This window comes from Triticum urartu, chromosome 5A (assembly GCF_056163025.1).
Source record: "Triticum urartu cultivar PI428250 chromosome 5A, HENAU_Tu73, whole genome shotgun sequence".
Taxonomy (NCBI): domain Eukaryota; kingdom Viridiplantae; phylum Streptophyta; class Magnoliopsida; order Poales; family Poaceae; genus Triticum; species Triticum urartu.
Window position 1 is genome coordinate 528274892 of NC_141877.1, and position 15153 is coordinate 528290044.

General features: G+C 47.7%; 2 protein-coding genes across 2 annotated transcripts; both read left to right on the forward strand.

Moving 5' to 3' along the window:
* Positions 1 to 1817: 1817 nt before the first annotated feature.
* LOC125510249 (thaumatin-like protein 1b) lies at positions 1818 to 2953 on the forward strand. Its single transcript, XM_048675372.2, has one exon. It carries the CDS (start codon positions 1920 to 1922, stop codon positions 2769 to 2771), a length of 852 nt encoding a protein of 283 aa, XP_048531329.1. The 5' UTR covers positions 1818 to 1919; the 3' UTR covers positions 2772 to 2953.
* Positions 2954 to 7113: 4160 nt separating this feature from the next.
* On the forward strand, positions 7114 to 12598 carry LOC147972489 (uncharacterized). The gene is made up of 3 exons (XM_087523088.1): positions 7114 to 7699; positions 11996 to 12283; positions 12391 to 12598. Exons 1-3 carry the CDS (start codon positions 7114 to 7116, stop codon positions 12435 to 12437), a joined length of 921 nt encoding a protein of 306 aa, XP_087379214.1. The 3' UTR covers positions 12438 to 12598.
* Positions 12599 to 15153: the final 2555 nt, after the last annotated feature.

Consider the following 15153-nt stretch of genomic DNA (forward strand, 5'->3'; position numbering starts at 1 on the left):
GGAAGGGATCATCTTTAAAATAAAACTTGCCTAAATTCTTTTCCTTGGAAATAGTGGTCTTTTCAAAAATCAAAAACCTTTGCAAAATGACCTCACTAAACACTTCTCTGCCTAGGACAGAACCCAAATTCTGGTCTAGCTATTCCTCACACACACACACATTTTCTCTAACCCAACTCTGCCTAGGATAGAACGCAATTAAATTGCAAAGGAACTCCATTTCTCCAACCCTTCTGACCTAATGCTCTAAAATAAATTTTTGCTCTAACCTAGCCAACCTAGTTAAGCTAGCTTGTTAACCCAACGAACCTAATTAACCTAGCCAGTTAACCTAGTTAGTTAACCTAGTTTACCTAGATAATTAACCTAATTAAACTAGTTAACCTAGCTAGTTCTCTGTCAAAGCCCTAAATAAATTTTGCACTAACCTAGATAATTAACCTATTTAAACTAGTTAATCTAACTAGTTCTCTGTCAAAGCCCTAACTAAAATTTTGCACTAACCTAGATAATTAACCTAATTAAACTAGTTAACCTAGCTAGCTAGTCCTCTGTCCAATGTTTGTGTTATGCATGAGAGAGGGAGGAGGGGTGGGGGCTTACAGAGGATGGCTCCGGTGGTGGCGAGGGAGGCAGGGGCGTCTCCGGTGACGGCGAGGGATGCAGTTGTGGCGAGGGAGGCAGGGGCGTCGAGGGTGGCTCCGGTGGCGTTGGGGGCGGCTCCGGTGGCGTTGATGAGGCAGCACGGCTCCGGTAGCGTTGGGGGCGGCTCCGGTGGTATTGATGTCTACTACACAATCTTCTTATAGACGTTGTTGGGCTTTCAAGTGCAGAGGTTTGTATGACAGAAGCAAATTTCCCTCAAGTGGATGACCTAAGATTTATCAATCCGTGGCAGGCGTAGGATGAAGACGTTCTCTCTCAAACAACTCTGCAACCAAATAACAAAGAGTCTCTTGTGTCCCCAACACACTCAATACAATGGTAAATTGTATAGGTGCACTAGTTCGGCGAAGAGATGGTGATACAAGTGCAATATGAATGGTAGATATAGGTTTTTGTAATCTGAAAATATAAAAACAGCAAGTTAACTAATGATAAAAGTGAGCGAAATCGGTATTGTAATGCGTTGAAACAAGGCCTAGAGTTCATACTTTCACTAGTGCAAGTTCTCTCAACAATAATAACATAGTTGGATCATATAACTATCTCTCAACATGCAACAAAGAGTCACTCCAAAAGCAATAATAGCAAAGAACAAACGAAAAGATTATTATAGGATACGAAACCACCTCAAAGCTATATGATGAACATATGGATGCAGCTAGCCCATGCCAAGCGACAAGCGTATGTACGTGAGCCACTAAAAGTATAAATAAATAACACTCGCAAAAGAAGTAAATAAATAAATTCCACGGAGTGAACCAACCTGTGGTTGAATGGTTAGATGGACTATGGTATTTCCAGCTCACCAAGGTTCAAATTCTGGTGCTCGCATTTATTCCTGGATGCCTACGGCGACTTCGTAAATTTCAAGATGATATACCGGCTCAGTTTTTCGGAGATGCTCATAGGGGTAGAGTGTGCGTGTGTGCGTTCATACTGATGAGTGTATGCTTGTGTCTGTGCTGTGTTCAAAAAAATTAATTCCACACAAAAATGCAATCCGGTTTTTCTCCTCCACGCAGGCACCACCCATCACCTATCCCGTCTATCTACCTACCTACCTACTCATGTGGTTCATAGATAGTCTCGTGCGTGCATGACATGTACGCCCCTACTTGCTTCTTGTAGGTCGGCACGCACTACTATAAATTTGACGAGATAGATGGATGGATCGATCAATCGATCGAGGTGTTTCTCCATTCATCCTATCTTGGCTGCTTCCTGTGACCGGCCTTCTCGTCTCCAACTGACTGATGATGCCCATGGTCGCCGCCGGCGATAAAGGCAGCCATGGAGCTTCTTCCACCTGCAGCATGTGCAGGCAGCTGACCAAACTCTTTCCTCTCCACCTGGTCATCGTCCTTCTCCTCGGCGTCGCCACCAACGGTCGGCCGGAGGCGGCTGCGGCGAGGTCGTTCATCTTCCACAACGCGTGCGCGCACCCGGTGTGGGTGGGCGCTCTCAACGGCGCCACATCGCCGCGGCTCGCCCGCACCGGCTTCTACCTCGCCTCCGGCGCCACGGACGCCGTCGCCGCCCCGTCCTCCGGCGCCTGGTCCGGCAACTTCTGGGCGCGCACCGGCTGCGCCGTCGACGCCTCCACGGGCCGCCTCGCCTGCGCCACCGCCGACTGTGGCACCGGCGATGTCGCCTGCGCCGGCCGCGGGCCCGCCCCGCCCGTCACGCTCGCTGAGATCACCCTCGCCGCCCCGGGCGGAGGAGGCCAGGACTTCTACGACGTCAGCCTCGTCGACGGCTTCAACCTGCCCCTCTCCATCGCGCCCGACAACAATGGGGACGGCGGTGCCTGCCGCGCCGCGGCGTGCGCGGGCGACGTGAACGCGGTCTGCCCGTCGGACCTGCGCGTGGTGTCCGGCTCCGGCGAGGTGGTGGCGTGCAAGAGCGCGTGCAACGCCTACGGCAGCGCGCGCTACTGCTGCACTGGCGACTACGGCACGCCGGCGAAGTGCGGGCCCACGAACTACTCGCGGGTATTCAAGGCCGCCTGCCCGGCCGCCTACAGCTACGCCTACGACGACGCCAGCTCCACCTTCACCTGCGCCGGCGCCGCCAGCTACCACATCACCTTCTGTCCCGTCACCTGATTAATGGCACACCCAATTCGTTCATTAACTATACAGTAAAAATTACTCTATCACACGAAGTTTATTTTCTTCATTGAGAAAAAAGTATACAAAGTAGAAAAAGGAAGTATAAATATGCAATTTTTTCTTCTTTGGTGCAAGAATGCGTACAACGGAGATTCATTTCCTTAGAGCAACACCAATAGCTCCTGTCAAAAACTTTTCATAAAAGTCATTTTGGGATGATCGTATAATTTAGGAGAAATACAACTACATTTCACAGTTCCTGTAAACTTATTTTTCGTAAATCAATTTTAGCCCCTATCTCATAATCTGATCATCGTGGCCCACTTGCTAGTGACCCAACGACAAAAGAACAGCGACAAGCGCGCGTGGTATAGGGGTGCTGCCGACGAACATGTGCTCACCTTCGGCCATATCCCGTCGTGCGGGTGCGGGCGCTCGGACGCCCGCAGCAAACCACGTTGAATAGTGTTGGTGGCAATGTCGGGGTTAAAATCGACGATGCCGAGTGGCGATGGTCGGAGCGTCGTGCCGCAAGGGAGGTAACAGGAGGACGCATCAGTCGTCTTGGACGTGTCTAGAAGGTCAGATTTGTAGCGGTGGAGACGAGGAAGCGGGCAACAGAGGTTGGGGCTTGCCGGCGGCGACCATCTTTGACAACGGCAGTGCGGCCTCGCAGTGGCGGCGGTGCTAGGATGTCCGAGTGTGAAAGTTCATGCGGTTTTAGCCCGCCAAAATTACACGGAAAGATTATCTTTTCATCAATGTGAGGAAAGTTGAGGGGCTATTACACATGCTTGGGTAAAAAAATATTGGGTTAACCGGAGTTGTCGGGGCTATTTTTGCCTCAACATCCTATAAAATGGTGCCGCACTCGGAAAATGATGGCATGAATAATTACTGATGATGTCATTAGCTTGTGATCCTAACCAGGGGCATAGCCAGGCTCCAGGCTACCAGGACCATGGCCTGGGGCATGCCAACTCGCTCTTTTCTTGACTGTAACTACATAATCACAGTTTGACTCTGTTTATTGCTGTAGCAATGATGTTGGTCCGGGGCTTGTCTCTGTTAGCTTGATCTTTCTCCCGTTCGAACCCAACGGGTTGAACGGGCCCCTGACTCGCGCCCTGATTAGGGGCGCCCAACCAAACCATGGTTGGTGGGCCTCTGTGACCCGCGCTATATAAACAAAGGTGAGGGCCGAGACACGACTCAGGAGGTTGATCGTTGCCACAAACCCCACCGACAATCCCTTCCGATTTAGGGTTAGCGCGGCGCTCACGGGAAGCTCCACCACCGCCGCCATCCACTCTCTGCCATCACCGGCCACTACTTCACCATGGCCGGCTTTGGCACGGGAGTTCCTCATCTGGACAAGGAGAAGGTAATACCACAGTAATCCACCACGAAACCCTAAACCTAGCCGATCCATGGAGTTAACAATGGTATCAGCCAGATCGGTTTAGGATTTTTGGTAGGAAAAAGAAACGGGAGTTCCAATCCCGCAAATATAATCCCCTCCCAAAGAACCCTAAACCCAACAGAAAAAAGAGGGCAAAGAAAAGTTGTGTCGCCGCAAGGCCGCACCGTTCCTCTCGATCCCGAATCGCATCGCCATGCCGAGGATCCGGGACGAAGAACACTACCCGGAAAGGGGCAAAGGGCACCACCACCGAGCCGCTTGACGGCGACGCACTCTCCTTCGGGAGCTCGCGCGCGCCGGCAAGGGGGGCGGGGGCGGCGCCGCCGCATATGAGGTTCGCACCTCTCTCTCTCGGTGTTGCTAGAAGAGGGAGGAGAGGGAATGGGGAAAAGAGCAGAAAAGGAAAGGGCGGCGCAGCGCGCCGCTGTGGCCGTCAACGCCGTCGCTGCCGACCGGCCTGGCAGAACGCCGCGAGAAGCGGGCGGAGCTCGAGAAGGGGGAAGGAAACAGAGACGCGCGCGGCGCGGTGGCTTCTGCCGCCGCAGCCGGCGGCCAGACCGGGCGGCCGGGGCGCATCCCCGTGCTTCCGCCATCGAGAGAGAGAGCGAAGAGAGACGAAAGAGAAACAGAATGAGGCTAGGGTTTGGGCGAACCGCGCGGCACCGGTGTTTTTGTTCTGGCGACAGGCGCGGGCGACCGTCCGATCAAAGGGATGGCTAGGATGCAAACCCTAGCGCAGGGACAGGCCGGCTGGGCCGAAAGCAAAAGCAGACTGGGCTCAGGCCGGCGGCCCAGGCCGAATCCAGGTCGGTTCGCGCAATGTGGCGCGCAGGGCAGGCCGCTGGGTCGAAAGGGGGACCCGACTGGGCCCAGGCCACCAGCAGCCGCGCGCGTTGGACGAGGTCGCGTCGTCGTGCTGGGCCGAGGCTGCAGCAACGCGTGCCGGGCTCTGCTGCAGCTATTTTCTCTTTTTTTGATTGTTCAGAAAATAGAAAAGTTTCTAAAAAGAATAGAAATGTTCATGAATTTTTGCAAAGGAAATTAGAAAAGTTCATGATTTCTTATTCGGTCAAAGAAAAGTTTCTGTAAAATAGTAAAAATTTCATGAATTTTTATTCATGTTTTTCCGCTGCGTAAATAATTAATAGTGCTCTTTAACAAAAGTTTCGACAGAATTAAGTTTTTAAGAGCATGTTAAAGTGATTATTAAAATGAATATGGTTATGTTATTTTTATGACCAACTTTGTTAATAACATGATCATGTTTTATTGTTGAAATTTAAAGGTGCATTTATTTCTAATTTGATTGTGGTGGTGGTGGTGGCCGTCTGTCGAGAGAGAGAGAGCGAGCGAAGAGTGACGAAAGAGAAATGGAATGAGGCTAGGGTTTGGGCGAACCACGCGGCGCCGGCGTTTTTGTTCTGGCGACAGGCGCGGGCGACCGTTCGATCAAAGGGATGGCTAGGATGCAAACCCTAGCGCAGGGACAGGCCGGCTGGGCCGAAAGCAAAAGCAGACTGGGCTCAGGCCGGCGGCCCAGGCTGAATCCAAGTCGGTTCGCGCAACGTGGCGTGCAGGGCAGGCCGCTGGGCCGAAAGGGGGACCCGAGTGGGCCCAGGCCACCAGCAGCCGCGCGCGCTGGACGAGGCCGCAGCCTCGTGCTGGGCCGAGGCCGCAGCAACGCGCGTCGGGCTCTGCTGCAGCTATTTTCTCTTTTTTTGATTGTTCAGAAAATAGAAAAGTTTCTGAAAAGAATAGAAATGTTCATGAATTTTTGCAAAGGAAATTAGAAAAGTTCATGATTTCTTATTCGGTCAAAGAAAAGTTTCTGTAAAATAGTAAAAGGTTCATGAATTTTTATTCATGTTTTTCCGTTGCGTAAATAATTAATAGTGCTCTTTAACAAAAAATTTGATAGAATTAAGTTTTTAAGAGCATGTTAAAGTGATTATTAAAATGAATAGGATTATGTTATTTTTATGACCAACGTTGTTAATAACCTGATCATGTTTTATTATTGAAATTTAAAGGTGCATTTATTTCTAATTTGATTGCGGTGGTGGTGGTGGCCGTCCATCGAGAGAGAGAGCGAAGAGAGACAAAAGAGAAACAGAATGAGGCTAGGGTTTGGGCGAACCGCGCGGCGCCGGCGTTTTTGTTCTTGCGACAGGCGCGGGCAACCGTCCGATCAAAGGGATGGCTAGGATGCAAACCCTAGTGCAGGGACAGGCCGGCTGGGCTGAAAGAAAAAGAAGACTGGGCGCAGGCTGGCGGCCCAGGCCGAATCTAGGTCGGTTCGTGCAACGTGGCGCGCAGGCAGGCCGCTGGGCCGAAAGGGGACCCGACTAGGCCCAAGCCAACAGCAGCCGCGCGCGCTGGACGAGGCCGCGGCCTCGTTCTGGGCCGAGGCCGCAGCAACGCGCGCCAGGCTCTGCTGCAGCTATTTTCTCTTTTTTTGATTGTTCAGAAAATAGAAAAGTTTCTGAAAAGAATAGAAATGTTCATGAATTTTTGCAAAGGAAATTAGAAAAGTTCATGATTTCTTATTCGGTCAAAGAAAAGTTTCTGTAAAATAGTAAAAGGTTCATGAATTTTTATTCATGTTTTTCCGCTGCGTAAATAATTAATAGTGCTCTTTAACAAAATTTTTGATAGAATTAAGTTTTTAAGAGCATGTTAAAGTGATTATTAAAATGAATAGGATCATGTTATTTTTATGACCAACGTTGTTAATAACATGATCATGTTTTATTATTGAAATTTAAAGGTGCATTTATTTCTAATTTTTGCCCAACGGTAATATAGATTTAATTGCATAGACAATTATATGTTTAATTTGACCAACGTTAGATTAATGCATATGATTGTTATATTGATGTCACAGAAATTGTGATTTCAGGAGGCTTTCACTTGATGAGTTGCCTAAAAGATGTTCCGACACTCAGAGGTGACAATCACACTGAGTGGAGGAAGAAAGTTGAACTAGCATTTGTCTGTCCTGATCTGGACTGGGTTCTGGATGAATCACAGCCGGTCAGACCTATAGAGTCAGTAAGAGAGGCCACTCATGATGATGCTGCGTGGGCTAAAAAGAGGGGGGGTTATGCTCCTTTTAAGATGTCCTACATCATAGAAAACCAAAAGTGGGTCAATGCAAACAAAAAGTGCATGGCCTTTATAAAGAATACAATTGAGAGCACCATTGTGGGCTCCATTGCAGAGTGCACTTCCGCAGGGGAGTTGCTTTCAAAGATAAAGAGCCAGTTCACTGGTTCTTCAAAGATATATGCCACCCAGGTGTTAGAGCAACTTGTGACAGAACGCTACACAGGTGGTAGTCATGGAATAAGAGAGCACATCCTCAGGATGAGCAATATGGCAGCAAAGCTAAAGCCCATGGATGAGGATCTGGAGATCAAACCAAAGCTCCTGGTCCACCTGGTCATGGCTTCACTGCTAAAGGAGTTTGAAGCTTTTGTTGTGAACTACAATATATCACATGGAATGTAACGCCCCGAGACCGATGTGCCAGGTGTCTTCCAGTTATTCGATGTTGTTGCCATGTCATTTTCTTGCGTGTTGCATTTCATCATGACATCATGTGTATTGCATCATCATGTTTTCAAAACCTGCATCCGTCCGGGTTCCCCCAGTTCCGTCCGTTGTCCGTTCTGAGCCCAACCACACTTGCACGCGCCCGCGGCATGTCCGAAATAGTATTTTATAAGTGGCCGGAAAATGTTCTTGGAATGGGATGAGAGTTGACCTGTGGTCTTATTATAGTGTAGATAGACCGCCTATCAAGTTTCATCGCATTCGGAGATCGTTTGATGCCCCAACGGATAAATATAGCGGCAGTATAGCCGGTCTAACGTCGGACGTTTTTGGTCTCCGGAAACCGTGCCGGGCTGCATCTCTCCCCTCTTCTTTCAGACCAACCCGCTCTTCACAATCCGCCAGACCCAATCTAACCTCTCTCGTCAGCCCGCGGCCCTCCTCGCGCGCGTCCGAAAGTTGTCCCGGACCCGACCCGGACAGTCGTCACCGTTGGATCCGGATCATCCCCAAACATCTACAAAATATCATTGTTTTCTTATTTAGGCTCCCTAGCCTATTTTTCCCAACCGCTCGATTTCGATCGAAGGATCCAGATTAGCCCCTAGCCAAACACCCATATGCTATAAATAACTAGTCCAACCCTAATTTTGAGGAGAGATGTCCCATCCACCAAATCCTCCCTCTTTTCCCTCACGCCGCCGCCGCCAGCAGCATCTCCATCGGGATCATCCCAGATCCACCTCTCCAATCAGCCTCCGACCACCTCCCTGTTTTTCCGCGCCGCCTAATCGCAACAGCCAACCACCATCGTCCGCCCGAGACCCTGGTCGTCGCTCCCAAGCTCCTCTGCCTGTGCTCTCTCCGCAGCCGCCCGAGGATGCGCCTCCTCGTCCCCGCACTGCCCGTAAGGCACCGGCCTCCTCAGCTCCTCTGGCCCTGCGGCAACCTCGCCAGAGCAGCGAATCAGGCCATGCCTTCCTCCTTTCCTCTTGTTCTCTGTACCCTCCCGTAGCTCTCGCTCATGCCGCCTCTCTCCTTTTCTTTTCCCTGCAGGAACCAAACAGAACCACCACCACCGCCACCATGAACAACCACCGCCGTCTTCTGCAGCTGCTGCTCCGCCGCCTTGCCCGCTGGTCGCCGACACCCCTAGTCCCAGATGAGCCTCGCGCCATATCTTCTCTTCTCCCTCCTTCCATTCTTCTCACTCTTCCTCACATCCCCCTCTCTCTGTCTGCTTGTACAGGGAGTTCTTACGCCTCAAAGCTTCAGCGCCATCGTCGAGTCGCCATGGCCTCCATCTCGTCGCCCCTTGGCCGCAGTTGCCGGACCGGATCCGTCCCCAGGGGATCCACCGCGGCCCGCCATCTCCATCGCTCCCTGGCCGCACTGCCTAGAAGCATCGCCGCTCGTGACCCTGTTGGGTGCTGCCTCATCTGCTCGTGCTCGAGGGCGTTGACTGAGCCGTCCCCAACCTCCATCTCGTCGCCCATGCCGCCGCCTTGCTCCGCCCTCGCCCGTGAACAGCACCAGCAGGTCGTCCTCGCCATCCCTGCTCCAAACCAAGCCGCCACCGATGCCTCTGTTTCTGCCTCTACATCGAGCAGTGCTTGATCCGGTCGCGCCAGTTGACCGCGCGCGTGCGCTCGTCCGTGTCAAAGCGTGGCAGTGACCGGCCCAGCAATTTCCTCCCCAACCAGCCTCCTTCACCAACGGGCCGAAGCCCATGGTGAGCAGTCGCCCAGACCCTGTGCACTGTTGGGCCAGCCTCTGATTCGGCCCGTTATGTTTTTTCAGTTCTGGAGGTTTTTCCTATTTATCCACAGAATTGCAGTTTTGTAGAAAAGACCCTCATGTTCATACATTTAATATCTCACAAACTAAGCATCGCATGTTAAAACTTTAAATATGAAATATGACTAGAATTTCATCTAGTTTCATAATATTCTACTTTCATACATGTTTAAAATGTTTAAAATGCTATTTGTTTAAATTTGCTCCTATGCCATGTTAAAATGCTTTAATTCATAACTAAATAACCGTAGCTCGGTTTCAAATAAACTTTATATGTAAATGGGGTAGAATTTTGCCTAGTTTAACATGGTGGCTTTACTTTGCATGTTTAACAACCCTAAAATTGTGTTTAGGGAAGATCAGTACCAAACCCTAATATATGCATATGGGGATTTACCGGATTTGTTGTTCGTTGCTTTCGGCCTCATTTAAACTTGACTAGATAGGTAGTTTTACTTTGCTTCACCTTGTGCCATGCTAAGAACATTTAATATTGTTGGGTACATAAACGAGATTGAACTAAATAACCAAATGTGGTGTCCGACAATATGCAACTCGTTGCATATTGAGCTCCACTTAATTTGTAGTGTTGTTTGTTGCACTTTGCCATGCCATGCTTCATTAAACCGGACATGCATCATACTTGGTTGTGCATCATGCCATGTTATGTGGTGGTTGTTTACTATGTTGCTTGCTTCTTTCCAGTGTTGCTTCTTCTCGGTAATCCAGTAACGTCGTGTTTGTGAGGACTCGTTCGTCTACGTCCGTTTGTCTTCTTCATGGACTCGTTCTTCTTCCTTACGGGATTTCAGGCAAGATGACCATACCCTCGAAATCACTTCTATCTTTGCTTGCTAGTTGCTCACTCTTTTGCTATGCCTATGCTACGATACCTACCACTTGCTTATCATGCCTCCTATATTGATGAACCAAGCCTCTAACCCACCTTGTCCTAGCAAACCGTTGTTTGGCTATGTTACCGCTTTGCTTAGCCCCTCTTATAGCGTTGTTAGTTGCAGGTGAAGATTGGAGCTTGTTCCATGTTGGAACATGGATATTTTGTTGGGATATCACAATATCTCTTATTTAATTAATGCACCTATATACTTGGTAAAGGGTGGAAGGCTCGGCCTTATGCCTGGTGTTTTGTTCCACTCTTGCCGCCCTAGTTTCCGTCATATCGGTGCTATGTTCCCGGATTTTGCGTTCCTTACGCGGTTGGGTTATAATGGGAACCCCTTGACAGTTCGCCTTGAATAAAACTCCTCCAACAAGGCCCAACCTTGGTTTTACCATTCGCCACCTAGCCTTTTTCTTTCCCTTGGGTCGGCCAGCCCAAGGGTCATCTTTATTTTTAACCCCCCCCTGGGCCAGTGCTTCTCTAAGTGTTGGTCCAACCCAGAGCACCGTGCGGGGCCGTCCCTTGGCAACTTGGGTTACGTTGGCTCCCGTACGCTTAGCTTATCCGGTGTGCCCTGAGAACGAGATATGTGCAGCTCCTATCGGGATTTGTCAGCACAGCGGGTGGTCTTGCTGGACTTGTTTTACCATTGTCGAGGATGTCCTGTAACCGGGATTCCGAGCCTGACCGGGTCTTCCCGCTAGAAGGAATATCCTTCGTTGACCGTGAGAGCTTGTGATGGGCTAAGTTGGGACACCCCTGCAGGGATTTGAACTTTCGAAAGCCGTGCCCGCGGTTATGGGCAGATGGGAATTTGTTAATGTCCGGTTGTAGAAAACCTGAAGTTGACCTTAATTAAAATACATCAACCGTGTGTGTTACCATGATGGTCTCTTCTCGGCGGGGTCCGGGAAGTGAACACGGTGTTGGAGTTATGCTTGACGTAGATTGTTCTAGGATCACTTCTTGATCATAGTTTCTCGACCGTGCATTGCCTTCTCTTCTCGCTCTCATTTGCGTATGTTAGCCACCATATATGCTAGTCGCTTGCTGCAGCTCCACCTCATACCTTTTACCCTACCTATAAGCTTAAATAGTCTTGATCGTGAGGGTGTGAGATTGCTAAGTCCCCGTGACTCACAGATACTTCAAAAACCAGCTTGCAGGTGCCAGTGATACCGTGCAGGTGACGCAACCAAGCTCAAGGAGGAGCTCGATGAAGATCTTGTCCTTTGTGTTGTTTCGTTCTAGTCGATCAGTAGTGGAGCCCAGTTGGGATGATCGGGGATCTGTGTAGCTTTTGGGGTAGTCTTCTTTTATTTTGGTTCCGTAGTCGGACCTTGATTGTATCTGGTTGATGTAATGCTTTATTCTTGTAATTGTGTGAAGTGGCGATTGTAAGCCAACTATGTATCTCTTTCCCTTATGTATTACATGGGTTGTTTGCGAAGATTACCTCACTTGCGACATTGCTTTCAATGCGGTTATGCCTCTAAGTCGTGCTTCGACACGTGGGAGATATAGCCGCATCGAGGGCGTTACATGGAACATGGGACATTGAAAAGACAATAGCAATGTGTGTCCAAAAAGAGGACAGACTCAAAGCCTCACATGGTGGTACACTCAACTATGTGAAGGGTCACAAGAAAAAGAATTACAATCAAATCAACAAAAGTTCTCCTTCAAATCCACAAGGAAAAGCTCCCTATCAGCATCAGCGTCAGCAACAGCCTTTCCCAGTGGACAAAGACACTTGTCTCCACTGTAAGCAGATCGGGCATTACAAGAAAGACTGCCCTGTTTTGCTGAAGTCCTTAATGGCAAAGCAAGGTAACAACATTGTTTCCTTAGTTAATGAATCCTTGTACACATAGTTTTTGAAATCTACTTGGTGGATTGATTCAGGAGCAACTGTTCATGTTGCAAATTATTTACAGGGATTCCATTCGACCCAGACTACGCTAAGAAGAGAAAGAGGCATTGAGGTAGCAAATGGAATTCAAGCGGAAGTTGAAGCTGTCGGCGACATCTCCTTGGAGTTAGCTGATGGATTCAAGCTTCTACTTAGAGATGTTCTTTATGTTCCTTCATGTAATGGAAACTTAATTAGCGTTTCATGTTTGGACAAAGAAAATTATGAGTGTTATTTTGGACATGGCAAGTGTGCCATATGGTATAATAATGCTTATGTGGGTGATGCTTTACTACAAGATGAGCTTTATTTGTTATGACTTAGTGAAAAAGTGCATTCTGTATGCAATGTGAAAGAACATGTTTCCGCGTCAAATAAAGAACAAAAGAAAAGAAAGAGAACATTCGACTCATCGAAATTATGGCACTGTCGCTTGGGCCATATTTCGAAGGGGAGAATAGAAAGATTAGTCAAAAGTGAAATTCTTCCTCCGTTAGAATTCTCAGACTTAGAACAATGCGTAGATTGCATTAAAGGAAAGTATATAAAACAAATCAAAAAAGGTTCTATCCATAGCACAAGCGCACTAGAAATCATCCACACTCACATTTGTGGACCATTTCCGGTGAAAAGTGTGGATGGCTATGACTCATTCATAACATTCACAGATGATTACTCTTGCTATGGTTATATTTATCCAATCAAAGAAAGATCTGAAGCGTTGGATAAATTTAAAATATTCAAAGCTGAAGTTGAAAATCAGCATGATAAAAGAATAAAGGTAGTAAGGTCCGATCGTGGGGGAGAATACTACGGTCGGTACACTCCATATGGCCAAGTCCCTGGACCTTTTGCTAAGTTCTTGCAGGAGACTGGCATAGTAGCCTAGTATTCAATGCCAAGCGAGCCTCAGCAAAATGGAGTAGCTGAAAGGCACAATCGTACACTGATGGATATGGTGCGCAGCATGATGAGTTATTCCAACTTGCCATTGGGATTATGGATGGAGGCGCTTAAAACCGCCATTCACATTCTCAATAGAGTACCAAGCAAGTCGGTGCCCAAAACACCGTACGAGCTATGGACAGGAAGGGTGCCCTCCCTACAACACTTCAGGGTGTGGGGGTGCCCTGCTGAGGCCAAAATGTTTAATCCAAACATTGCAAAGTTAGATCCCAAAACAGTAATTTGCCACTTCATTGGCTAGCCAGACAGATCAAAGGGTTTTAGTTTCTAATGCCCAAACAGATATACAAAGTTTGTAGAAACGAGACATGCAGTCTTCTTAGAGGACGAAATGATGAGCGGGAGCTTGGTAGCTCGGAAAATTGATCTGGAGGAGAAGAGGGTGCATGCACCTAATCCGATGATTCAGGAGCCATTTTTCTCACTACCAGTTGCAACTCCAACCATGACAACTATGGGGGTAGACTCGGAACCTGTCCGTCAGGAGCCGACTGAACCCGTTGTTGAGCATGAAAGGGAGGTGCAACAGCAAATTTTAGAAGAAGTTCCAGAAGTTGAGGCACAGAATGTGCCAGAAACTGAGGCCCTTAGAAGGTCTACAAGACCAAGAAAGTCAGCTATTTCTACTGACTTTAAAGTTTATAACACAAAAATGGTTCATATGGAAAAAGATCCCACCTCATATGAAGAAGCCATGAGAAGCCCCCATTCATCGAAGTGGATGAAGGCAATGGAAGACGAGATGAAATCGATGAGTTCCAAAGATGTTTGGGACTTAGAGGAAATTCCTAAAGGAGCCAAAACAGTAGGTTGTAAATGGGTCTACAAAATTAAGTATGACTCTAAAGGGAATATAGAAAAGTATAAAGCACGACTCGTGGCAAAAGGATTTACACAAAGAGAAGGGATAGATTACAATGAGACATTTTCTCCAGTCTCATGTAAGGATTCCTTTAGAATCATAATGGCATTAGTTGCTCATTTTGATTTAGAGTTACATCAAATGGATGTTCAGACGACATTTCTGAATGGTGATTTAAAAGAAAAGGTCTACATGAAACAACCCAAGGGTTTTATCATGGAAGGCAAGGAAAATATGGGATGCCACCTAAAGAAATCCATTTATGGATTAAGACAAGCCTCTCAGCAGTGGTATCTAAAGTTTAATCAAACGATTAAAAGTTTTGAATTTAAATAAAATATTGAGGATAATTGCATTTATGCAAAGTTTTAAAATGGGAAATATATTTTCCTAATCTTGTATGTGGATGATATCCTGCTTGCTAGTAGTGATGTTAGTCTACTACAAGAAACGAAGAAATACTTATCCTCAAATTTTGACATAACAGATCTTGGTGAAGCATCATATGTTTTGGGCATAGAAATTCACCAAGATAGGAACAATGGAGTCTTAGCACTATCGCAAAAAGCATATTTAGAAAAGGTTCTTAAAAAGTATAATATGCATGCAAGTAAAGCCACACCTGCTCCTATAGTCAAGGGCGATAGTTTTGGGAAATTCCAATATCCCAAGAACTAGTACGAGATCGATCAAAGGAAAGCAGTACCATATACTGTTGAGCAATTGACAAAATTTAGCATAGTTATGAGAATATCTAGGTATTATCATGTATATAGGCATCACGCCCGAGACAAGTAGACCGACTCCTGCCTGCATCTACTACTATTACTCCACTCATCGACCGCTATCCAGCATGCATCTAGAGTATTAAGTTAAAAACAGAGTAACACCTTAAGCAATATGACATGATGTAGAGGGATAGACTCATGCAATATGAAGAAAACCCCATCTTGTTATCCT